Here is a 19,118-nt window from a genome sequence, read left to right as displayed (position 1 = left end):
TGAACCATCTGGTGCCCAGGGCAGAAAGGGTGCAACCTTACCCCTCCTCCACTTGATCCCTTACCCTCTACCTCTTACAGGACCTTTGTACCCTGGTGTGACTTTCTGCCCAGCACCCGTATCAGTGAGCTGTTGCCACAGTAAAGCTGTGTAACAAACCAACCCAAAACTCAGCAGTGTATAACAGGCACTAATGCTCATGCTCACGGTTCTGCAGAGCAGTCATGTGTCAGCCGTCTAGGCTAAGCTCAGCTGGGCAGTCCTGCTTCAAGCTACCACTCCAGCTGGGCTTGTCTCCTTGCCGTGGGCTGGGCTCAGGTCTTGCTCCACATGGGTTCATTTGGGGCCTGGGCTAAAGAGGAAGCAGCTACCTGGGGAAGCTCTTCTCATAGCACTGACAGAAGCAAAGAGGACAAAGACAAGCACATAAACACTTCTCAAGCCTTCACTGGCCTTGTGCTTGCTACCATCCCATTGGCCAAATCAAGTCCTGAGGCCACGTCCAAAGTCAAGGGGTCGGGAAGTACACTCCAGCTCTCCATTCACCATGAGGCCAGAGCAGAGGAGGGGTTAGAAAAGGCTACCCAAGGGGAGTAAAGAATTGGGACTCATAACACAACCTGCCACAGACTTTGGCGAGCCTCCTGGTTTCTGCCTCTCTTACCGGTAAGCCAAGTTCAGAAATACCTGCCACCTCTGAGAAAAGAGAATGTGAGTGACAGGGTTCCAGGCACCTGGAGTGACTTGAAATAAACACAACTTCCCGAGCCACTTCTCAGCCACCAACACCAGCCCTGGCATGAGGCCAGGCCCATCACAGGGGAAAGACAGCCAGAGACCTCCAAAGCGGGGAAAGGCTCATGGAGAGGCTTTGAGGGGCCCCTCAAGGCCATGCCAGTGAGATCCACGTGTATTACTGAGTTAATAATTTTCTAGGAAAAGACTAACTTTCTCAAGTCTCCTTCTTTTGCTTGGGGAAGGGAGACGGGAAGAACAGTGAGGGACACCCCCAAGTGTGGCATCTGTACAGCTTGACAGCTCCCCCACAGCCTCTTGGAGTTTCTTAATGGGTCATCTTGCCTCTTTTTTTTTTTTTCTTTTCTGACAATTTTGAAGGAAATTGGGTACTTAAGAAGCCTTTTGGACATTTAAATTAACTACAGCCATCAGGCTCAGTGTAGTCACTGTAGCATTAGCATCCAATTATAAGAGTAGAGATGGAGTAATAACTCACATTTCGACCAGAATGTCAAATGCTTAAACAAATTAGAGATACACACAGAGACTGCGTGCTATATCTGTGGAACATTTCTGAATGTAATCAGCAGAGCAGCAGGCACCGTTCGGAATGTTAACAGCAACAGGCAGAGTGGGACCCTACTGCCAGAGGAAGGCATCTTTCAAAATATCAGGGAGACCAGGTGGGGATTGGGCAGGGGGGCCAGGACTCATGAGAACTGCAAAAATTCCTCCAGCTGCTGTGAGCACACCCAAACTCCTAGGTGCTCCAGGAAATGGGCTCAGCGCATCAGATGCAGAAACTTACAAAGACCAAGGCCATGCATTGAAATATGCTTGGGCGCCTTGCTCTGTTCTCAGTCATTCATTGCCTTCCTACCTTAGACTACTGTTTTGCAATTCATGGCCTTTGATCATGGGGCTGGGCGAGTGAGGGAAATGATGATGAGACAGTGATGATGATGTTGACAATTGCATTTACAATGGTAAATGGTGATTCTATGTACAACACGATGAAGTATGTACAACAGTTCAAAACCAGACCAAACTACACTATATTATTTAAGGAAGCTTACCTTGGTGGCAAAAGGACAAAGAAAACCCACGTGACTCCCAGCAAGGTAATCTCGAGGTGAAGAGAGTGGGGATGGGGAAGGACCCACAGGTGAGTCCTGGTCATAACTGGGAGTGAAAAATGGCAAAGTAGAGGCTCAGCAACAACAGGAGAATGTTCTAACATCACGGGCCACTTTAACTCACGTGAGTATTTGAATTCTGAGCCCCCCCTCTGTGCCTCTTGGAGGGGGTGAAAGGTAAAGGGAAGTCCTAGGTAGAAAAAGGCTATGGCATTATTTTCCCGAATCAGGAAACAGATGTCCAGAGCTTGAGAACGAAAGAAGCATAACAATACATGATCGAGGACATTCATCCAAACCCTTTTGTCCATTTGAGATGAAGTTGAAACGAGTAGCGATGCCTATCTTTTCCCTGAAAGATCTCAGAATATTTCATAAATGTGAATATATTAGTCTATCAACAGAAGACTGCTCCCGTCTGACCCAGGGAGCTGAGCAGAGCACAGGTGTTTCACGTCCACTCTGTCATGCTGAAGATGAAACTGTTTGCCAAGGCCACTCAAAAAGTTTTGTTTTGTTTTGTTTTGTTTTTTAATTTTTTTTATTGTGGTAAAGTATATATAATATAAAGTTTACCGTTCTAACCATTTCTAAGCGTTCAGGGGCATTAAGTCCATTCACACTGTAGTGCAACCTTCACCATCGTCCATCTCCAGAACTTTTTCATCTTCCCAAACTGAAAGTCTGCTCCTCGAACAATAATTCTTTATTCCTCTCTCCCTCCAGCCAGCCCCTGGCAACCACCATTCTGCTTTCTGTCTCTATGAATTTGACTACTTTAGGTACCTAATATAAGTGGAATCATATAGTATTTATTCTTTTATGTCTGGTTTATTTCATTTAGCATGTCCTCAAGGTTCATTCATGATGTAGCATGTGTCAGAATTTCCTTCCTTTACTGTATGGCTATACCACTTTTGTTTATCCATTCATCTGTCAATGGAAACTTGGGTTGATTCCATTTTTTTGGCTATTGTGAGTAATTCTGCTATGAACATGGGTGTGCAAATATCTCTTTGAGACCCTGCTTTCAGTTGTTTCAAGTATGTATCCAGAAGCGAATTTGCTGAATCATCGGGTAATTCTGTGTTTAAGTTTTTGAGGAACTGCCATCCTGCCCAATCGGTTTTTGCAGAAAGCCAGGACTATCTGCTGAGACAACTATGTGCCGACCTCACCCTAACTCCTACACCCAGGGAGCCACATTCTCCCCCAGAACAGTATAGGAACATACAGGGAGCTCCAACAGGTAGTGAGGCTCCCATCTCTAGAAGTGGTGAGGTTGAAATTGCAGCCAGATTAATGCACACCTCCCCTGCAGTCCAGCAGCCGGGGTACAGACCTCATTCTTATGTGGTCTCTGAGACCATCTATCATTATGATAGCTTAGATCACATCATCATCTGATTTGTTCTCCAAGCAGAAGTCCCTTCTTCCCCCATTCCCCCATGACTTTCTCTTTTCACCTCTTCCTGTGGTCTGAATTCCCTCACTCAGTTAATTAGCATGCCTGGCACTGTAGCGTAAGACTTTAATCAGCGTGGGGTGGTTTTAATTAATCGTGTGGCTTTGCATCTGGAGTGGTTTGTGTTCCAGGGTCAGGAGAGGAGCCGGAGCTGGGGGATGGGAGAGGCGGCTTTGTCTGGTGTAAGGTGTGGGTGGAGAATTTAGGTATTTGGAGAGAGAATCACAGGGATAAAGGTGGCTCAGAAGCCATCTGGCACCTGTGCGACATACAAGCAAGGTGTGGAAAGTAACCAGGGACATTAGAGTATACACTTGTACCGAGATAAATGGTTGGACTAAATCCAGTTTTCAAAAGTAATTTAAAGTGTCAGGATTCCACTGCTTTCCAGAATTATCCATGGGGTGGGGAGTGAGGCAAAGCAAAAATATGGGTCTGGGGATGTGGGGCCCCTGGAGAGGGCCTGGCCATGCTCGAGGAGAGCACTGCCAGAGTGTGGACTTAGATATGTCCCTGGTCCTGGCCTTCCTTGGGAAGGTCCTGGAAAGGTGAAGGAAGTGGCACCAAGCTCTCAAATAATGGCAACCTTTCCATGTGGTCTCTCAGTATCCTGCTGGCTCCCCACTTCGAGTGTCCACGCATGCATAGATAGAGAGATCATGTAAGGAAAGGTTAAAGGAAGTTGGGTTGTTTGCCGTTAAGGAGAGAAAGCTCTAGATTCCTGGATGATTGTCTATAAGGGCATGTTTTCTTGAGGGTGGACTGATGGCACTGTTGTACACGTCCATGAAAACCAAACATGTGAGATGGGAGTATGTAGGAGAGATTTTTCTGTTGATATAAAAAAGAGCTTAAGAATATTAGAACTGAAAGGGAGTTTAGAACTAACCTGTCCAGTCCCTCATGTTGCAGATGATTAAAGGGGCCCCAGAGAGAGACTCACCCAAGTTCACCCAGACAGCTGGAGAGTAAGCTGTAGCTTGAACCTGGGTCTTAAAATGACTGCCCAGGACATGTGCCCCTGTCCCACATGGACTCACTGAGACGAAAGCCAAAGAAAAGCAGACAGCTGCTGCAGGAGTTAGTAAAGTCGCTGAATGAGCCCAGGAAGCTGGGATGACTCCAGGTTTCACTCGAAGAGTGAAACAGTGAATGATTTAAAAGCAGACGTCATAGCTCAAGGAGGAAATGATGTGGCCAGTGTACTAAGGAAGAGAAGTTCCTCCAGATCTGTTATACTCCCAACCAGCTTCATGAGACCTAGGAAGACTGTCAGAGCAGTTTTCTGTGACGTGGGGGAGAGGTGAGTGACAGTGTAATGAGAAATGGGATATTAATGACAAAGATAGCAATGAGCTTCATGAGACCTAGGAAGACTGTCAGAGCAGTTTTCTGTGACATGGGGGAGAGGTGAGTGACAGTGTAATGAGAAATGGGATATTAATGACAAAGATAGCAATGACATAACCATTGCATGTCAATTGCTTGACCATTTACAAGACAATTTCAAAACGATTGACTCATCTGTGCTTTGGGAAACTCCATGAATTAGGTAGGGTATTTTCATATCCATGTTTAAAGATGAGAAAAATGAGATTCAGAGACCATAGGATCTTGTTGTTAGTAAATGGTGAAGCCAGAATTTGAACCTAGCTCTGTAGGCTTCTACACTCTTTCCAAGCAAACAAGAAAGACTCATGTTTACAGTCAAGAGAACGACTTTACCATTCCAGGGTGTTGACGTTATTAAACACTAGTCACAGGATAATTTTAGGAATCTGAATGCAAAGGTTTTTAAGAATATCAGATTCACCAAGCAGCTGGCTTTTTACTTGATGTGGCCTAGCCCGGAACCCCAGGGCACATTCCATCCAAGGTGGATTATAGAAAACATCAGTGGGAGAAACTGAGGAGGATGTTAATTAAGTTTAGACCAAGAAAATGCTTTTGATTGCACAAGCCATGATTTTTCTCTTTAAGTCAATGCAAAATATGGAGTGCTAGACAAGCAGCTGGAATATATGAAAACATTATTATGTACTTATGGTTCCCAACTTTCACCATCTATGGCCTCTTTTATTATTTTTCCCCCTCCAGGCATCATGTTTGGAAAGATTCTGTCTAAGAAAAACAAACTGTGTTTATTAAGTAATAATATATTTCCTATTTTTAATATGAGACATACATCTCTGAGTATGCATAAAAACATAAAACAGCAATAGTCCAATTTCCATTAGGCTTTTGGAAATATTGAAAATAGCTTGTGGACCTCATTACCACTCATGAGTTCCTAGGAGTCCAGGTACTCTGGGTTGGAAACCGCTATTTATATGCTGACACAACCAGCATATCTGTGCCCACTTAAGGAGCAGGGAAAGGAATGAAAGAAGCAAGAGGAATAGGGTAAATTCCTGTTTGTGTGTGGAGCCAGTGGGGTCATTTGTAAGAAACAGATCATCAAGGTTAATTACGAAGATAGGAACGTTGTATGTAGGCAGAGACCAGGCATGACCCATGCAGATTACATAAGCAGTAATAAAAGGAAAGATAGAATTCCAAATGTGCAGAAAAGACATCTGAGAAGGTGTAGAAAGGGTCACCAAGGGCAAGGGCAAAGCTATAAGAATGGGAAAGGAGGTTAACTTGAAAGAAGTAAAAATGCATTGTGGTCATGAAGAATGCTCAGTGTGTACTTTGGAGAACACGAAGATATATAAAGAGAATAAGAAAATTAAGGGAAAAGAGATCATGTGGGATTTGAAATTAATTATTAATGAATTCCAAAAGAGGGTTTTAAGACTAATTGAGCAGACTCTGGTGCCAGTTTTCCTGTGTATGAGTTACAAGTAGCCCCTGCCAAGTGGACATGATTTCACCAGGGCAGATGCCCTGTGAAACAGCAGGGAAAACACAGCCTCTGCTCTTGCTCATGAAGCAGAGAGGGCTCAGCCAGGTCAGCATGGTTTATAATTTTCTGTGCCTGTTGTCTGATGGCGAGAAATTAAAAAGGATGACCACAGGAAATTCTCTTAGCTCAAGCTGAAAGATTAGGTAGGAAGGCCTCCACGGAGATAAAAAGGTATCCCAAATGGAAAAAGAATCATCTTTTTTCTTAAGTCATTAAGAAAAAGAAATTTGTGTGTGAAGAGGAAACTGGCAAAATGGAGAATAAAGACAAAAGGCTATAAAAAGAAAATAAAAATTCCATTTGATCCAGTGTATCATTATTAAGTAACTACTATGTACTGGGAATTCATGTAAAGAGACATCAAGGCAAAGCTGCATTCCAGAACAAAGAAATTCTAAAGATATTTCAGAGCGTGCGGGAAATAGGAGCATTTGGACTAAGCAAAAAAATGTCATGTGGAACATTTTACGTTAACAAGCGGCTGGTGAGAGCTCATATGAAGTTGCTGGTTGGAGAGGAAGCCTCTAGTCATGAAAAGGGTGTGGGTAGGAGGAGAAATAGCAGCAGCTGGTCTTTGAAAGCACCATCGTGAAAAACTTTTAGAGCCAGTTGGCCAACATTATGGGAAAGAGAGCGGCAAGTAACAGCTACAGAGGGAGTTTGTGACATATCGCTAAAAGGCAAGGAGACAGAGAGAGAAAAGGTCTTGGTCTTGGGTTAAATACTCTCTGGAACAGCAAAGATGATGAATCCTGAAGGAGGAGGACGTGACGAAGGTGAAACGCTCTGGCAAAAGAGAAACAAAGATGGAAATGAATGAACATTTGCATTTATTTCATTGATAGGAAATGAACGTCACGAATTAGATATTCTCTCTAGATATAGTTTTGGGTTTTAGTGGTGGGAAAACTTAAATGTGCACTATATAAATATATTTTAAAACAATGTAATATAAACTCTATGGAGTCTGTGCTCCTGGAGACCTCTAAGGAGATAATAGGCAGTTGTCTCTGCTGAATGCTTATGTGGCCACCTGTTCAAATACGATCACTCAGGGTCCCTATCAGTTCAGGGGCCCTGTGCACCTTCGTGCTCCGACACTGTTTTAGGTGATTCATGTGATATTTAGAATAGCGTCTCTTCTGGTGGGCTACTGGGTGTTCTGCAAAATCTTGATTGCTTTCTCCCTGTCGTGCTGTCCTAGCTCACCAGAGTCCCTGTGGAGTCCTGTGGGCAGTATCGGAGCTGCAGCGAGTGCCTGGGCTCGGGCGATCCCCACTGCGGCTGGTGTGTGCTCCACAACACGTGAGTGCTGCGCGCAGCTCCTCCCGCCTCCCACTTGCTCCCAGTGCTCCTCCTCCTCCTCCTCTCTGCCGTCACTCTCCTTCCCTTTACTCTGTCTGCTCTCCCTGTCTTTTCATACTCTTCCTTCATTGCATACTTTGCAAATTTTATCTTCCTTCCTTTTTTCTTTGTGACTTGACTTTAAATTGCCCAATTCCCCTAGGAAATATATGGAAATGGCAGCATGGGGATGATGGCAGGTCAGGATATGAATGTGTGGGATAATCACACACTGGAGGGCCGGAGGTAGAGGGAGTCCTGGGCTTCCCTGACGGTGACTTGGCAGTAGTCTGACTTTCCAGGACTGAACACCAGGAAAAGGGCAGCGGACCTTTTTCTCAAGGTTTACATGGGATACTACGTTGTGTGTGAGATATGTGCTGTCCATTTAGTGATTCAGCATCCACTCAACATACCCTTCGATATCTCTGTAGAATTTTCTGGTACTTGGGTCAGCAGTTCAGGTGTGTAGCACCTGAGGACCCTCCCTCTGCCAGCATGACACCATCAGCTGGCTGTCACCACCTGGGCCTGGGACACTTAGGCCTCTTGGGCACTCTCCCCATGTATCTCCCTCTGTGCTGGCTCCATTCCGTTCTCTAGAAGTGGGACCCCACTCTAATGGAATTTGGTCCCAGTCCAGCTGTTGTTGTTTCTAGTCAACACCTGGAACTTGACACTGTGAGTTGGACACAAGCCTTATAAATTAAGGAGAAGGACTTCAGTCTTCCTGCTAAGAGCCTGAATTGCATGTGACCGATGATACTTCCCAGTAATTTTTCAGCTATAAAAAAAAGGGGGCAGGATCTTGGCTCCCCCTCTCCCAAAAAGTGCCTCTGAAAGTTAGAAATACCCTCTTAAATTCCAATCATCCTCTCTAAGGGAACAGGCACCTTCCCCATCTCTGGGTGACAGTCTTAGGCATAATGGGTCCTTGAGTTCCTGAAGGGAAGGTCTAAAATCCTTCAGGTCTACTATAGTGGGACAAAAAATCAAGAGGCACTGAGCTACAGTGAAATGTACGTGACTCAGAGACAGATCAGAAACTGTACCCTCAAGTGAACACGAAGGTTACATTGCAACAGAGAGCAGTGGGGCCCACGAGGCACCCCCAGAAAAGAGGATGGGAGACATTGCCTTGGATTGCAGAAGGGCTCCTCAGATGATACTTTGCAAAGCAGAGGGGGATAGTTTTCTTTGTGGAAACTATCTAATAGTTTTCAGAAAGGGATAGCGCTCCTTACTTGGAGACCTAGAGGCCACCTGCTTTTCTGCTTGGCCGAGGACGGCTCAGCTGCTCCTGGCATGGGATTCACACCTGGCATCACTCAAGGGCAATCAGAAGAGCAGGCCCCTCCCTGACACTCGGTGCAGGTTTCCACGTCAGCTTTGACCTCTGCCTGCAGTCCTGTTCTAACCCTACACGTCACTGAGCCCTGGGAGCAGGAGATTCTCTGAGCTCTGAGAAGGCGACAAAGGGGCTGCGAGTACCCCACCTCCCATCCCCAGGCCGACTTAAGCAGGAATGAGAGGAGGCGGCACCAGACACTATGCCCAATGTGGCCTCAGTTTCCCCTTCTGTAACATAATATCTACCTTCTGTCAAGTGGCAAAAAATGGATGGACGGAGGCCAAGATGAAGTCAGGGCAGTTCATGAAGGAGGCGCTCAGCCTGCTCAGAAGTCAGCAGCTCCACTCCCAGCATGGCAGAAAGAAAACAGTCACGGACGTGAACTTTGGGCATCTGTTGCCAACTCCAAATTCCACATCCCCCCAGCATTCCAGGCTCTTCATCTGTGAGTTGGAGGTGGTGATGCCCGTCTTGCCCGACTCACTGAATCGTTGGAGAATCACATGCTATTGTGTGGGTGAATGTTCACTGGGGACCGTGGAGCTCTGCGGAATGTCGGGTGGGGTGGGGCAGGAATCACAGCAAGGGTGGGGAAGGACTGAGAGCTCAGCGATGCCCTGCCTCTTGTGGATCTGGTGATTTTCCAGAGGTTCTACTTTAATTGTATGCTCCTCTTCCTGGGGGTATCCCAGCCTGAAACTGCCTTTGCCTAACTGGTGGGTGCTCCTGCTGGATTCCCTCCCCTCCTTTAGCCTGGTTCATTGTGAAACTTGCAGTCTTATTCATGTGTGTCCGTGTCAGCACCAGCCCCTCCTGGAGCGGGGGCTGTGCAAGGTGGCCCCTCCTTGCCCAAGGAGCTGCAGTGGGGAACTTTGGAAGGGTTACTTAGTGGAAATCAGTGGAACCTAGTTCTCATTCTTTGCAAACTTGTGGGGCTTTGGCAAGTGCAGTTGATTCTCATGATACACAGTAATTATGTCCTGTGAAGTCACCAGGAACACTGAATTAGTGAACACCGAATCAGAGTTCCTAGGAGAAAGAAAGGGTTAGTTTCCCTGGGAGCCTCTGGCCACACATTCTCATCAGTAACTCAACACAGAACCTTCTTTTACGTGTGTTTCTGTTTATAGGCACCTTACTTAATATCTGTCATTGATTCATTAACATTGAGCTCACAACCAACAGCACTATAACTCGTGCCTGAATGAAGCTTGTCTAACACACATACTCTCTCCTTAGGCACATCACAACCTTCTTGAGCTCAGGAGCACTGGGCAGCACTGCAGCACTACACTTGGGGGCCATTTTAAACAGCAAAATCACCGGGCCGGCCCGGTCGCACCCTTGGTAGAGTGTGATGCTTGAGAGCGTGGCGGCGCTCCCGCCGAGGGTTCGGATCCCATATAGACCGGTCTGCTCACTGGTTGAGCGTGGTGCGGGCGCGACACCGAGGGTTGCGATCCCGTTACCGGTCATGAAAAAAGACAAAAAAAGGAAAAAAAAAAAAAAAACAGCAAAATCACCAACAAAAAGCACAAAATGCGAATAATGTGGCACTAAATATACCTCGAAAAGGACACTTGTTCATAGTGCAATTGCTGAAAGAGGAAGACAGAGTACTGCCCTGTCCAGCCTCAGCTCTGTGCATATCCATGAGTGACCACGAATGTGCTGTGAGGACTGATTGGGGGTCACAAATAAATGTGAGTGATGAGCCAAATTTGCAAATACACGGACCACAAATAATGAAGATCTTAATAATGAGGACTATATCTGTGTATATGAAACAGGACATGCTCATTTTTAAAGAGGGAGCGCAGTATTTTCTCATAGTGTGGCATGAGGATAAAATGAGGCAATAAAAGATGTTATAAAAGTCCAAAGTGCTCTGCAGGCCAAAGTGTCCTTCTCTGTAACCTTAAGCCTCCTGGTGATGTGAAAGACTGCTGAGGGCAGATGTTGGTGCTGGGCTGTGCCATGCACCTGCTGAAGCTCCCCTGGGAGGACAGAGCTCAGGGGCTCCCCTAGGCCAAGGCTGCCTGCGCACCATACACGCAGTAACCCCATCCTCCATCCTTCCCAGAGTGAATAGCAACATCAGTGGGTGAAGAAGAGGAGGTCTTTGAATTTCTAAGACATTTTTAATAAAGATATAATTTTTAGTTTACATAGGATGAGATGCACAGACTCTAAGTGTATAGTTTGAAATGTTTGCACAAATGCAAACATCCAGGTAATCCACACACCTATCAAGATACAGAACATTTTTTTTCATCCAGAAAGCTCTGTCCTGCTCCTTCATGCTTCCCAGTGGGCCTTTCTTCCCCAGTTCCTTGGGTTAAGGTCAAAGCCAGACATTGCATCTCCTGATCTCCCCTCTCTTTCATCTCCAGCGGGTGCAAACTGAACATCCTTGGCTTGGATCGTCTCTGCCCAAAAGCTTCTCAGGAACCAGGCCTTTGATCTAGGGATGAGGTGGGGGGTTGCAGTCTGTACTAGAATCAGCATGTTTGTTAGGCCCCCACCATGGGCAAGACCCTGTGCTAAGTGATTGTCACTGGCTGAGTGACCCCAGCAAGTGTGACTCTCAGGAAGACGAGGTCAAAGAGCAGCAGGGAGAGGGTGCCTTTAGGTGTCGAGATGTCTGTTTTCTCAGTCAGGCACTTTGGCCAACTGTCCCTTTGGTTGTAAGAAGTAGGGTGGTAGTTACATTGTGGGAGAGGAAGGACAGCTTAAGGGTATGTGTGTCGGTCTGCCTGTCCGAGAGAAAGAGACAGAGAGACAGAGACAGACAGACAGACAGAAAGAGCAAGAGAGGAAGAAAGGGAGAGGGAGAGTTGGAGAGAAGACAACAGGAGAGAGGGAGAGAGCGCACGAGGGCGGGGACTCTACAAGCAGGTGGCTCCTGTGGCTGAAAGGGCTGTTTGTACCAGCAAGGTCACAGGTGGGTTACAGACTGAACACGCTTAAGAAACGCTCATGTAATTTAAATCCTCCCTTCTGCTACTCACTCCCAATTGTCGTGAAACATTTACCTGACAACCCAGTAGCACGGAAGGTCACCGGCTGCCTTCCTTCCCAGACCTGGCTCCAATCCACAGGCTTGCCTGTTTCCAATGGCAATGACCACTTCAAAAATGCTGAGTATTTATTGACCATGAGTCTCAAGTCTGTATTCCCAGGGCATTCACCTTGTGCCCAAGCCGACCTGTTCTGACTTGGGTGAAGGTCAAGGAAAGCCCACAGCCCAGTCTGCCTAGCCCCGCCACAGCTGTCTTCTGTCCTGGGCCTGGAACATTCCCTCCAACATTGCCAGGCATGGCAGGTCCCCAGCCCCCCTCCGTCTTCCCTCCCATGGCTCCATGCCCTGCAAAGAAGCCTGTCTCAGTCTCGGCAGGTAACAGGATCTCACCCAGCAGATCCAGCTGCATCGATTGGCCCAGACGTTACCTTTCTTAAGAAAAGTCACCACTTCTGGGAGGCTCATGTAACCCAAGACATCGACAGGGGAAAGATAAAATCAGCTTCTGTAAAGTCCCTCTCTTGCTCCCTGATGACCCTGCCTCTTTCCAGATTTCTTCTGTTGAAAGAGTGCCCTCCCCTGGATGGGTTGGCACCGGTCCCTTTTCAGGATACACTTATTTTCTTTTTTATGTAGCTTCTGCCAAGATGGAGGGAGAGAAAGGAAAGGCACTGCTACCCAGAGCAGAAGGGATAAGTTAAAACTAAGCATGTGTCTGTGGACAGACCCTGTCTGGGTTCCGTTTCCCCAGCTCCAAATGGCAACGAAAACAGCCATGTTACAGGCTGGGGCTGAAAACCAAGGGAGGGGACATGCATGAAGCCCCTCAGTGGGCCTGGAAGGCAGCAGGCACTCGTGCCTGAAGTGGCCCTGTGACCACAGCTGTGTAAGTAGAGTCTGCAGCTGGAACCCAGGATCTCCCCCAAGGACCTTTCTATTCCTGGTCCTCTCCTCCCCAGGACAGGAGGGTTGTGTCTGGGTGGTTGGGACGAGCACCCCGTTGGAAAGTCTTTCTCCCCTTGGAATAGCATGGATGAATCCAGTATCAGGTGCTGCTCAGGCTGGCTTTGGATCTCTACAGGTGATAAAGGGGCAGCAGAGGGAAAATTACAGTACAGCCTCAGCCTCCTTGTCTTGGGGTTTATCCTAAGTATTTAGGAGGAACAACCAGAATACTTAGACTTCCGTAAGACTGTGGTGTCAGTCACTGGATCCTAGAATAATAACATTGAAAGGACTCACCTGGTCTTCATCCTTCATGTGAGAAACTTCTCACACACCCATCTGCCTAGAAAGGTTCCCTGTACTATCCAGTTCCCTGTCCTTCCTCCAAGCCACACAGCTGCACTTGCCCATTTCTGTGGGCATTCCTGAAGAGGGCGGGGAGAACAATACTAGAAAATCCAGTTTCTTCCCTTGTCAGGTCCCCAGATGTGATGACAATGACCAAAGAGCTTCCCATGGTCTCCTAGTTGAGCTGGCATTCTAAATTCTCTTAACTTTTCCATCGGGCCCATTTGGGAAGACCCCTTCCGACCTCCCCTTTCTTTTTCAGTCTCCTCATGCTCTAAACACAGATTCCCCAAATAGTGCACTTTGAGCACAAGCCATGGCCAATGTGAAATGTTAGGGACTAGGGGTCGTGTGTGGGGAGACGCAAGGAGCAAGTTCTGATAGCCACACCTGGTGGGTCCATGCTGGAGGGCCTGGGGACAGGGACCAGCAATGACCCCTCGAGCTCAGGGGTTCATCCAGGCCAGACTCACAGGCAGCCCCATTTCCAAATTGAAATGTGTTTGCCTGGCCAGCAGCACCAGGAGTTGATACTTCTATCCCCATCTTTGGGAACTAATTTCTGGAGAACTTAATCACCACCTCTCTCTCCCTCACCCTCTTCCTTTCTCTGTTCCTCTCTCTTCTAATTTTCCACTTGGCTGGGAATCCTCCAGCAGTGAAAGTTCAGGCTTAGGGGAGGGCGGAGGTAGCTGCTTCATTAGAGAGGATAATCTCATTGGAACCACTGACTTGAATAATAACCCCTGCCAGGGCCAGGGCCTTCTCCCTGAGGGCTTTTAGCACCTCTGATCTGGGGCTGGAGGGGCTGAACTGCAGAGAAAGGGGAAGGAGGAAGGAGGGAAGAAGAGGTTAGCAGGGATGGACTGCAATTTTGGGGACCTGATGTGTCTTCTTGGAGTCTGCTTCCTGCCAGCCTTTTCAGATCTGTGCTTGGGACGGGGGTTACAACGATGGTGGCAGAGACAAATGTCTGAAAACTCAAAGTCATACAGCATGCATTTTCTGAATCCATCAAAGCTCTAGTTTTCCTACCTGGGAAATGGATGGAGCAGAATTTTCCTTCCACTTCGAGGGTGCCCCTACAGTGGGGTTGAGGGACCTGCCTTAGGAAGCACCTGGAGCCCCTTAGAAGGAAACATCAAAGCCGGGCCCCCAAAGAGTCATGAATTAACCCTTTGCACACTTCTCAGCTCTTGCCTGGGCTAGCGGGAAATCCCAGTCCTAGAAAGGCAGAAGGCCATCACCTTAACAGACCCCCTAAGAAATCAGAAGGAATTCATCCTTTCCCCTCTGTTATGCTATCACATTTAAGGTCAATTGTCTGTGCTTTTGGACATTTGCAGCCCCCACCCTCGTGGGCACTGAGGGATAGTAGAAATGTCAAAACATCCCTGGCTCTGACCTTAAATTTGACTTTCCACTAAGATAGCTGCATTCTCAATACCCTCTGACAGCTATTAAGAAACTGGAGCTACAACCCAGACCAGTCTTTTCCTCTTCTCTCCCTCTTCCCTCCTGGCCTCTGGGCCACCTCCTCCATCATTAAGAGAAAGACCGCCACAGCCACCCTCATCTTTTGTCTTTGACTTACCCCATGGGCCAGCCTGGGAGAAGATCTGGGCTTCCGCATCGGCTACAGTTTGGAGGGGTCAGATGAGGAGATCAGAGATGGAGTAATAATACCAGCTAACACTTAGTGAGGACTTATTATGAGCTATGCCCTGTTCTGAATGCCTTACTCACATAATTTCACTTAATCCTCATAATGGCCCTGTTAGGTAAATACTATTTTATCCCCATTTTATAGATGAGAAAACTGAGGCATGAAGAGGTGAAGTAATTTGCTCAAGATTACACAGTTAGATGGGATGTTTACAATTGTAAACTCTAGGTCACTTTCCTGGAGGACCTAAATTTGGGGAAAGGTGATAAGTAGCTAGTATGGGGCTCTCAGGAGCAGTGGCAGGATGCAGCCACCTGAACTTTGCAAGCAGCAAACAATGCAGGTAGAACTTGTCCTGAGGTCCCCCAACCAGATACCTTTGTGCTCTACCCCTGGGAAGAGAAATGGAGTCCTCTTTTTTCTCTCTGAATCTCTATTTGGTAACTCCAGGTGATGTTTGGCCTGGGAGCAGCTGCATTTTTCTCTTTTCATAATTTAATCAAAGACATTTTTCAGATCTACTGATTGCTCTTGGAAATAGGAACTTCAAAGTTGGGGAGTCAGTGAATAATTGAAGCCCATACCTGCTCTCTGGTTCTGCTGTTAATGGGAGTAATAACACTATTAATAGCGATGTCAGTGAAAACACTGTGGAAAAGTCCATAACATTAGCTTAATGGCTGAAGGTAATGGAGTCCTCGCAGAGGAGCTGGCCTGGTAAATTAACTCCCGAGACTTCTAGCCAGACGCTCTTGTTGTCACCGGTCTGCTAGAGCAGCCAGGGAGTGCCACGGGGATGATGAGACCCAGGTCTGGCCTCTCCCCACTGGGATGGGTTTCCTAGAAGCATCCTGGCGAATTCCTCCTCGTCTGGCAAGTTGCAATCATATTCAAAGTGCTTCCCAGTGGAAGGCAAAAGTGCTGATTAGCCTAGAGAGAAAGGCGGAGGAGAAATGTTTAAATTGCCCCGAGAACACGAAGGGGGCATCAAGATGGCAGGGAACATGGTTCTAGTCTGCAGCTCGGAGTCTGTCCCACACTTCACAGTCTGGAAGCTTCAGGGAGATGGAACACAGAGGTAAAGAGAGCACAAGCTCGAGAGTTCATCCACGTTCAAATACCAACTCTCGCTGACTTGCTGGTGAACTTGGGCGAGTTACTTACCCACCCTCTTCTGCAGTTTGGGGTTTGTCACGGCATTATCATGAGACATGAATGACATAAAATATAAACTTCTTATCACAGTGCCTAATAAGCACTCAGTAGCTAGTAGTCATGATTGTATTATTCAGGATTGTTTTTTACTTTAGCATTACACATCCGATGTACTCTAAGGTCCTCCTGTTTTGTCCCTGGGTCTCCCCTTCCCCCAAAGGTGTTTTCCTTCCCCATGGATGGAAGGAAAGACTCCACAGCTTTTCTCTGAGCCTGCAAGTCACCCCAAGCGCAGCTCAGATGTCCAGGCGCCCCCCTGCCCCACACCACACCTGTCTGCTTCTAGAGACACATGTTCCCTCCCCAAATCCTCCCAATCCCCCCTCATGTGGGTTCCACATCCCTGGCCGTTCCGTTTCCTACTAAACTCCTTGCCAGGGCTCCGTCCCATTCTGCAACAGTTCCTGATGTCTTCCTTCCCCAGCTCAGTCTTTTCACTTAACCAGAAAAGATCAGCAGCTCAGGAGAGATTTCTGTGCAGTGTCATCTTCTCTCAAATTGTCCCTCCTGAGGACCTGCTTGTCCTCCCCCCAGAGCAGAAGCAGTAGACCAGAGTTTCCAAATCCCAGCCATTCAGGAAAGATCCACGTTCTCAAGGCTTATCTGACTCAGACTAAATACTGTTCCCCGAGACTCAGATACCTCCATGTGGTGACCTCATGTGATGTGTGCATTTGGGTGGGGTCCATGGTTTTTATGTGCATCTTTCACAAGCCCTCATCCATTAAAGCTGTAAGATCTCAGGTCATGCTGGATATGGTCCACCTGTGACACGGTACACTTTGTACAGCACAGGGCATTAGACAATCACAGCAAACCTTATATAGCAGTTACCCTGTGCCATAGAGCTGGGATTCCGATCCTGAGCATGCTTCTAACTACTACACTCTACACCTTTGATCCTTCCTTCCCTCCTTCCCTCCCACCTACATTTATCTTCTGTCTGCTAGGACATAAGTTATACAGGGGATTCCAAACAAGTCAGACATAGTTTCTCCTTTTGAGAAGCTCACACTTGGTAGGAGAAGGATGCACTTTGCCTGATAATTGTTGTATAATCAGAGATGTTCTGAACTATAGGAAACTCCAAAGTGCTATGGGACCACAAGGAGGAAGCTCCTGGCTTTGCCTGGGGGGGGGAGGGGGAAGAGAGACTGCAAGTGCCTGATGGTTGAACCATGTCTGGAAGAAGAGGTAGGAGTTGGGCAGGTGGAGAAGTGGGGTGAGGGAAGTTCAGAGAGAAGAACTGGCCTGCAGAAAGGCAAGGACGTCTGAAGAGCATATTGCACATATATGGCAAGAGTGCGTCTCCTTTCACCTCAGGATGCGTGGAGAGGTAGAACAGACAGGACTGTGCAACTCTTGGCTGAGTTTGGAGGGGGTGAGGGGAGTTTGGGATGTCTGTCAAGCTTCTGCATTTGGCAAGTGGTGATTGGAATTACCATCTTTTTCAAATTTGGGCATGATGGAGAAAGACCAGGCTTTAGGAAAATGTCAGTTCTGGGCATGTTGAGTTTGGACACGTCCTGGGAGCTGCTGGAAATGCCTGACCTCAGCATGGGGCCCCTCCCTGGACCACGTGGCCATGTCCTGAGTAACCTGTTGGTACATCCTTCCCAGGTGCACCCGGAAGGAGCGGTGTGAGCGGTCCAGGGAGCCCCGCAGGTTTGCTTCAGAGATGAAGCAGTGTGTCCGGCTGACGGTCCACCCCAACAACATCTCCGTCTCTCAGTACAGTGTGCCGGTAAGGGGCCGGGGGTGTGGGGAAGGGCTCGCTCCTCACCAGAGAGCTCCTGAGCCCGAGGCCCCTTGGGATAATGGGGCCAAGGCTGGCCAGGAAATGTAGCGCTAGAGCAGGGCAGGAGTTGGTAAAGATGAGTCCACTGGGGACACGAGAAGGGGACACAAGCAGGAATATTGGGGAAGAGGCTGCACATGTAATGAGTGGAAAGACAAGGAAACTGTCATACCCAAAATACTCAGAAGAGCAACAGAGTGTTGGGAACGATCTTTGTCTACAACATGGGACAGGTGTGGTGCAGAGGAAGGAGCATGAAGATGGCTCCTTGCACTGGGTACTTGGTGGTCGGTGTTGCCACTTTTCCTAAATCCAAATCCCCCAGACATTGCCATTTCCGATTCTCACGAGGTCCCTTTTGTCTCTTTACATCTCTGTGTTGACACCCGTCTTGTTCGTCTCTCTTCTTTCCCGGGATCTCTCCTGCTCCCCCTCTCTCCCTTCATTCCATACCCTTCCTTTTCCCGTCCCACCTTCCTCCTTCTCTCCTTGTGCCCGGCTGCTCACAGCTGGTCCTGGAGACATACAATGTCCCGGAGCTGTCAGCCGGTGTCAACTGCACCTTTGAGGACCTGTCGGAGATGGATGGGCTGGTCATAGGCAATCAGATCCAGTGCTACTCCCCAGCAGCCAAGGAGGTGCCCCAGATCATCACAGAGAATGGTGAGCAGTCCCGGGAGGCAAAGCTGGATGGCGTGTTCTTGCACCTGCCTGGATGAGGAGAACTCACAACAGATGTGGGGGGACCGAGACAGGAGAGGGTCCGAGGAAGGGGTGTGGGTCTGAGGATGTGCCTCAGGAAGAGAGGGCTGAAGTGTCCCTCCCCCACCCTTGGAATTGACTGTTACAACCCTTCCATCTCAGTCCCAGGTTAGCATCCCAGAGTCCACCCCATCCTAGGCGAGGAGCAGCTGCAGAGAAGGCGGGCGGAGGGCGAGGCCAGGACAGCAGAGAGCGGGCCGGTTGGGTCAGCCCTCCTGGCTGGCCCGGAGGGGCAGCAGAGGAGGGAAGCTGGCAGGAGCAGGGGTGGCTGGGAGGGCGGTCGTCTGGCTCCTCATGCCCCTGCTCACACGGCTGGATCTCTTCTCTGGCCCTGGACCACTGCCTCACCACCCCCTGCCCTGTCCTGCCTCCCCAGAGCTGCTTGCTGTTTTTGGCTAGCTGCACTGGGGGCGGGGGGGG

At 48.1% G+C, this 19,118-nt stretch overlaps 1 protein-coding gene across 2 annotated transcripts in view; it reads left to right on the top strand.

Moving 5' to 3' along the window:
* Window positions 1-7,479: 7,479 nt before the first annotated feature.
* The window catches only part of LOC103599672 (plexin-A4), an 87,894-nt gene continuing 76,255 nt past the window's right edge, over window positions 7,480-19,118 (top strand). For both annotated transcript variants that reach the window (XM_008583816.1, XM_008583817.1), the window contains exons 1-3: window positions 7,480-7,552; window positions 17,759-17,882; window positions 18,446-18,599. In XM_008583816.1, the coding sequence (XP_008582038.1) occupies window positions 17,817-17,882; window positions 18,446-18,599 (220 nt within the window). In that variant the 5' untranslated portion in view covers window positions 7,480-7,552; window positions 17,759-17,816. The remainder of the gene's footprint in view (window positions 7,553-17,758; window positions 17,883-18,445; window positions 18,600-19,118) is intronic.

Source organism: Galeopterus variegatus, unplaced genomic scaffold, assembly GCF_000696425.1.
Source record: "Galeopterus variegatus unplaced genomic scaffold, G_variegatus-3.0.2 Scaffold3049, whole genome shotgun sequence".
Taxonomy (NCBI): domain Eukaryota; kingdom Metazoa; phylum Chordata; class Mammalia; order Dermoptera; family Cynocephalidae; genus Galeopterus; species Galeopterus variegatus.
This window is presented reverse-complemented; position numbering and strand designations above follow the sequence as displayed.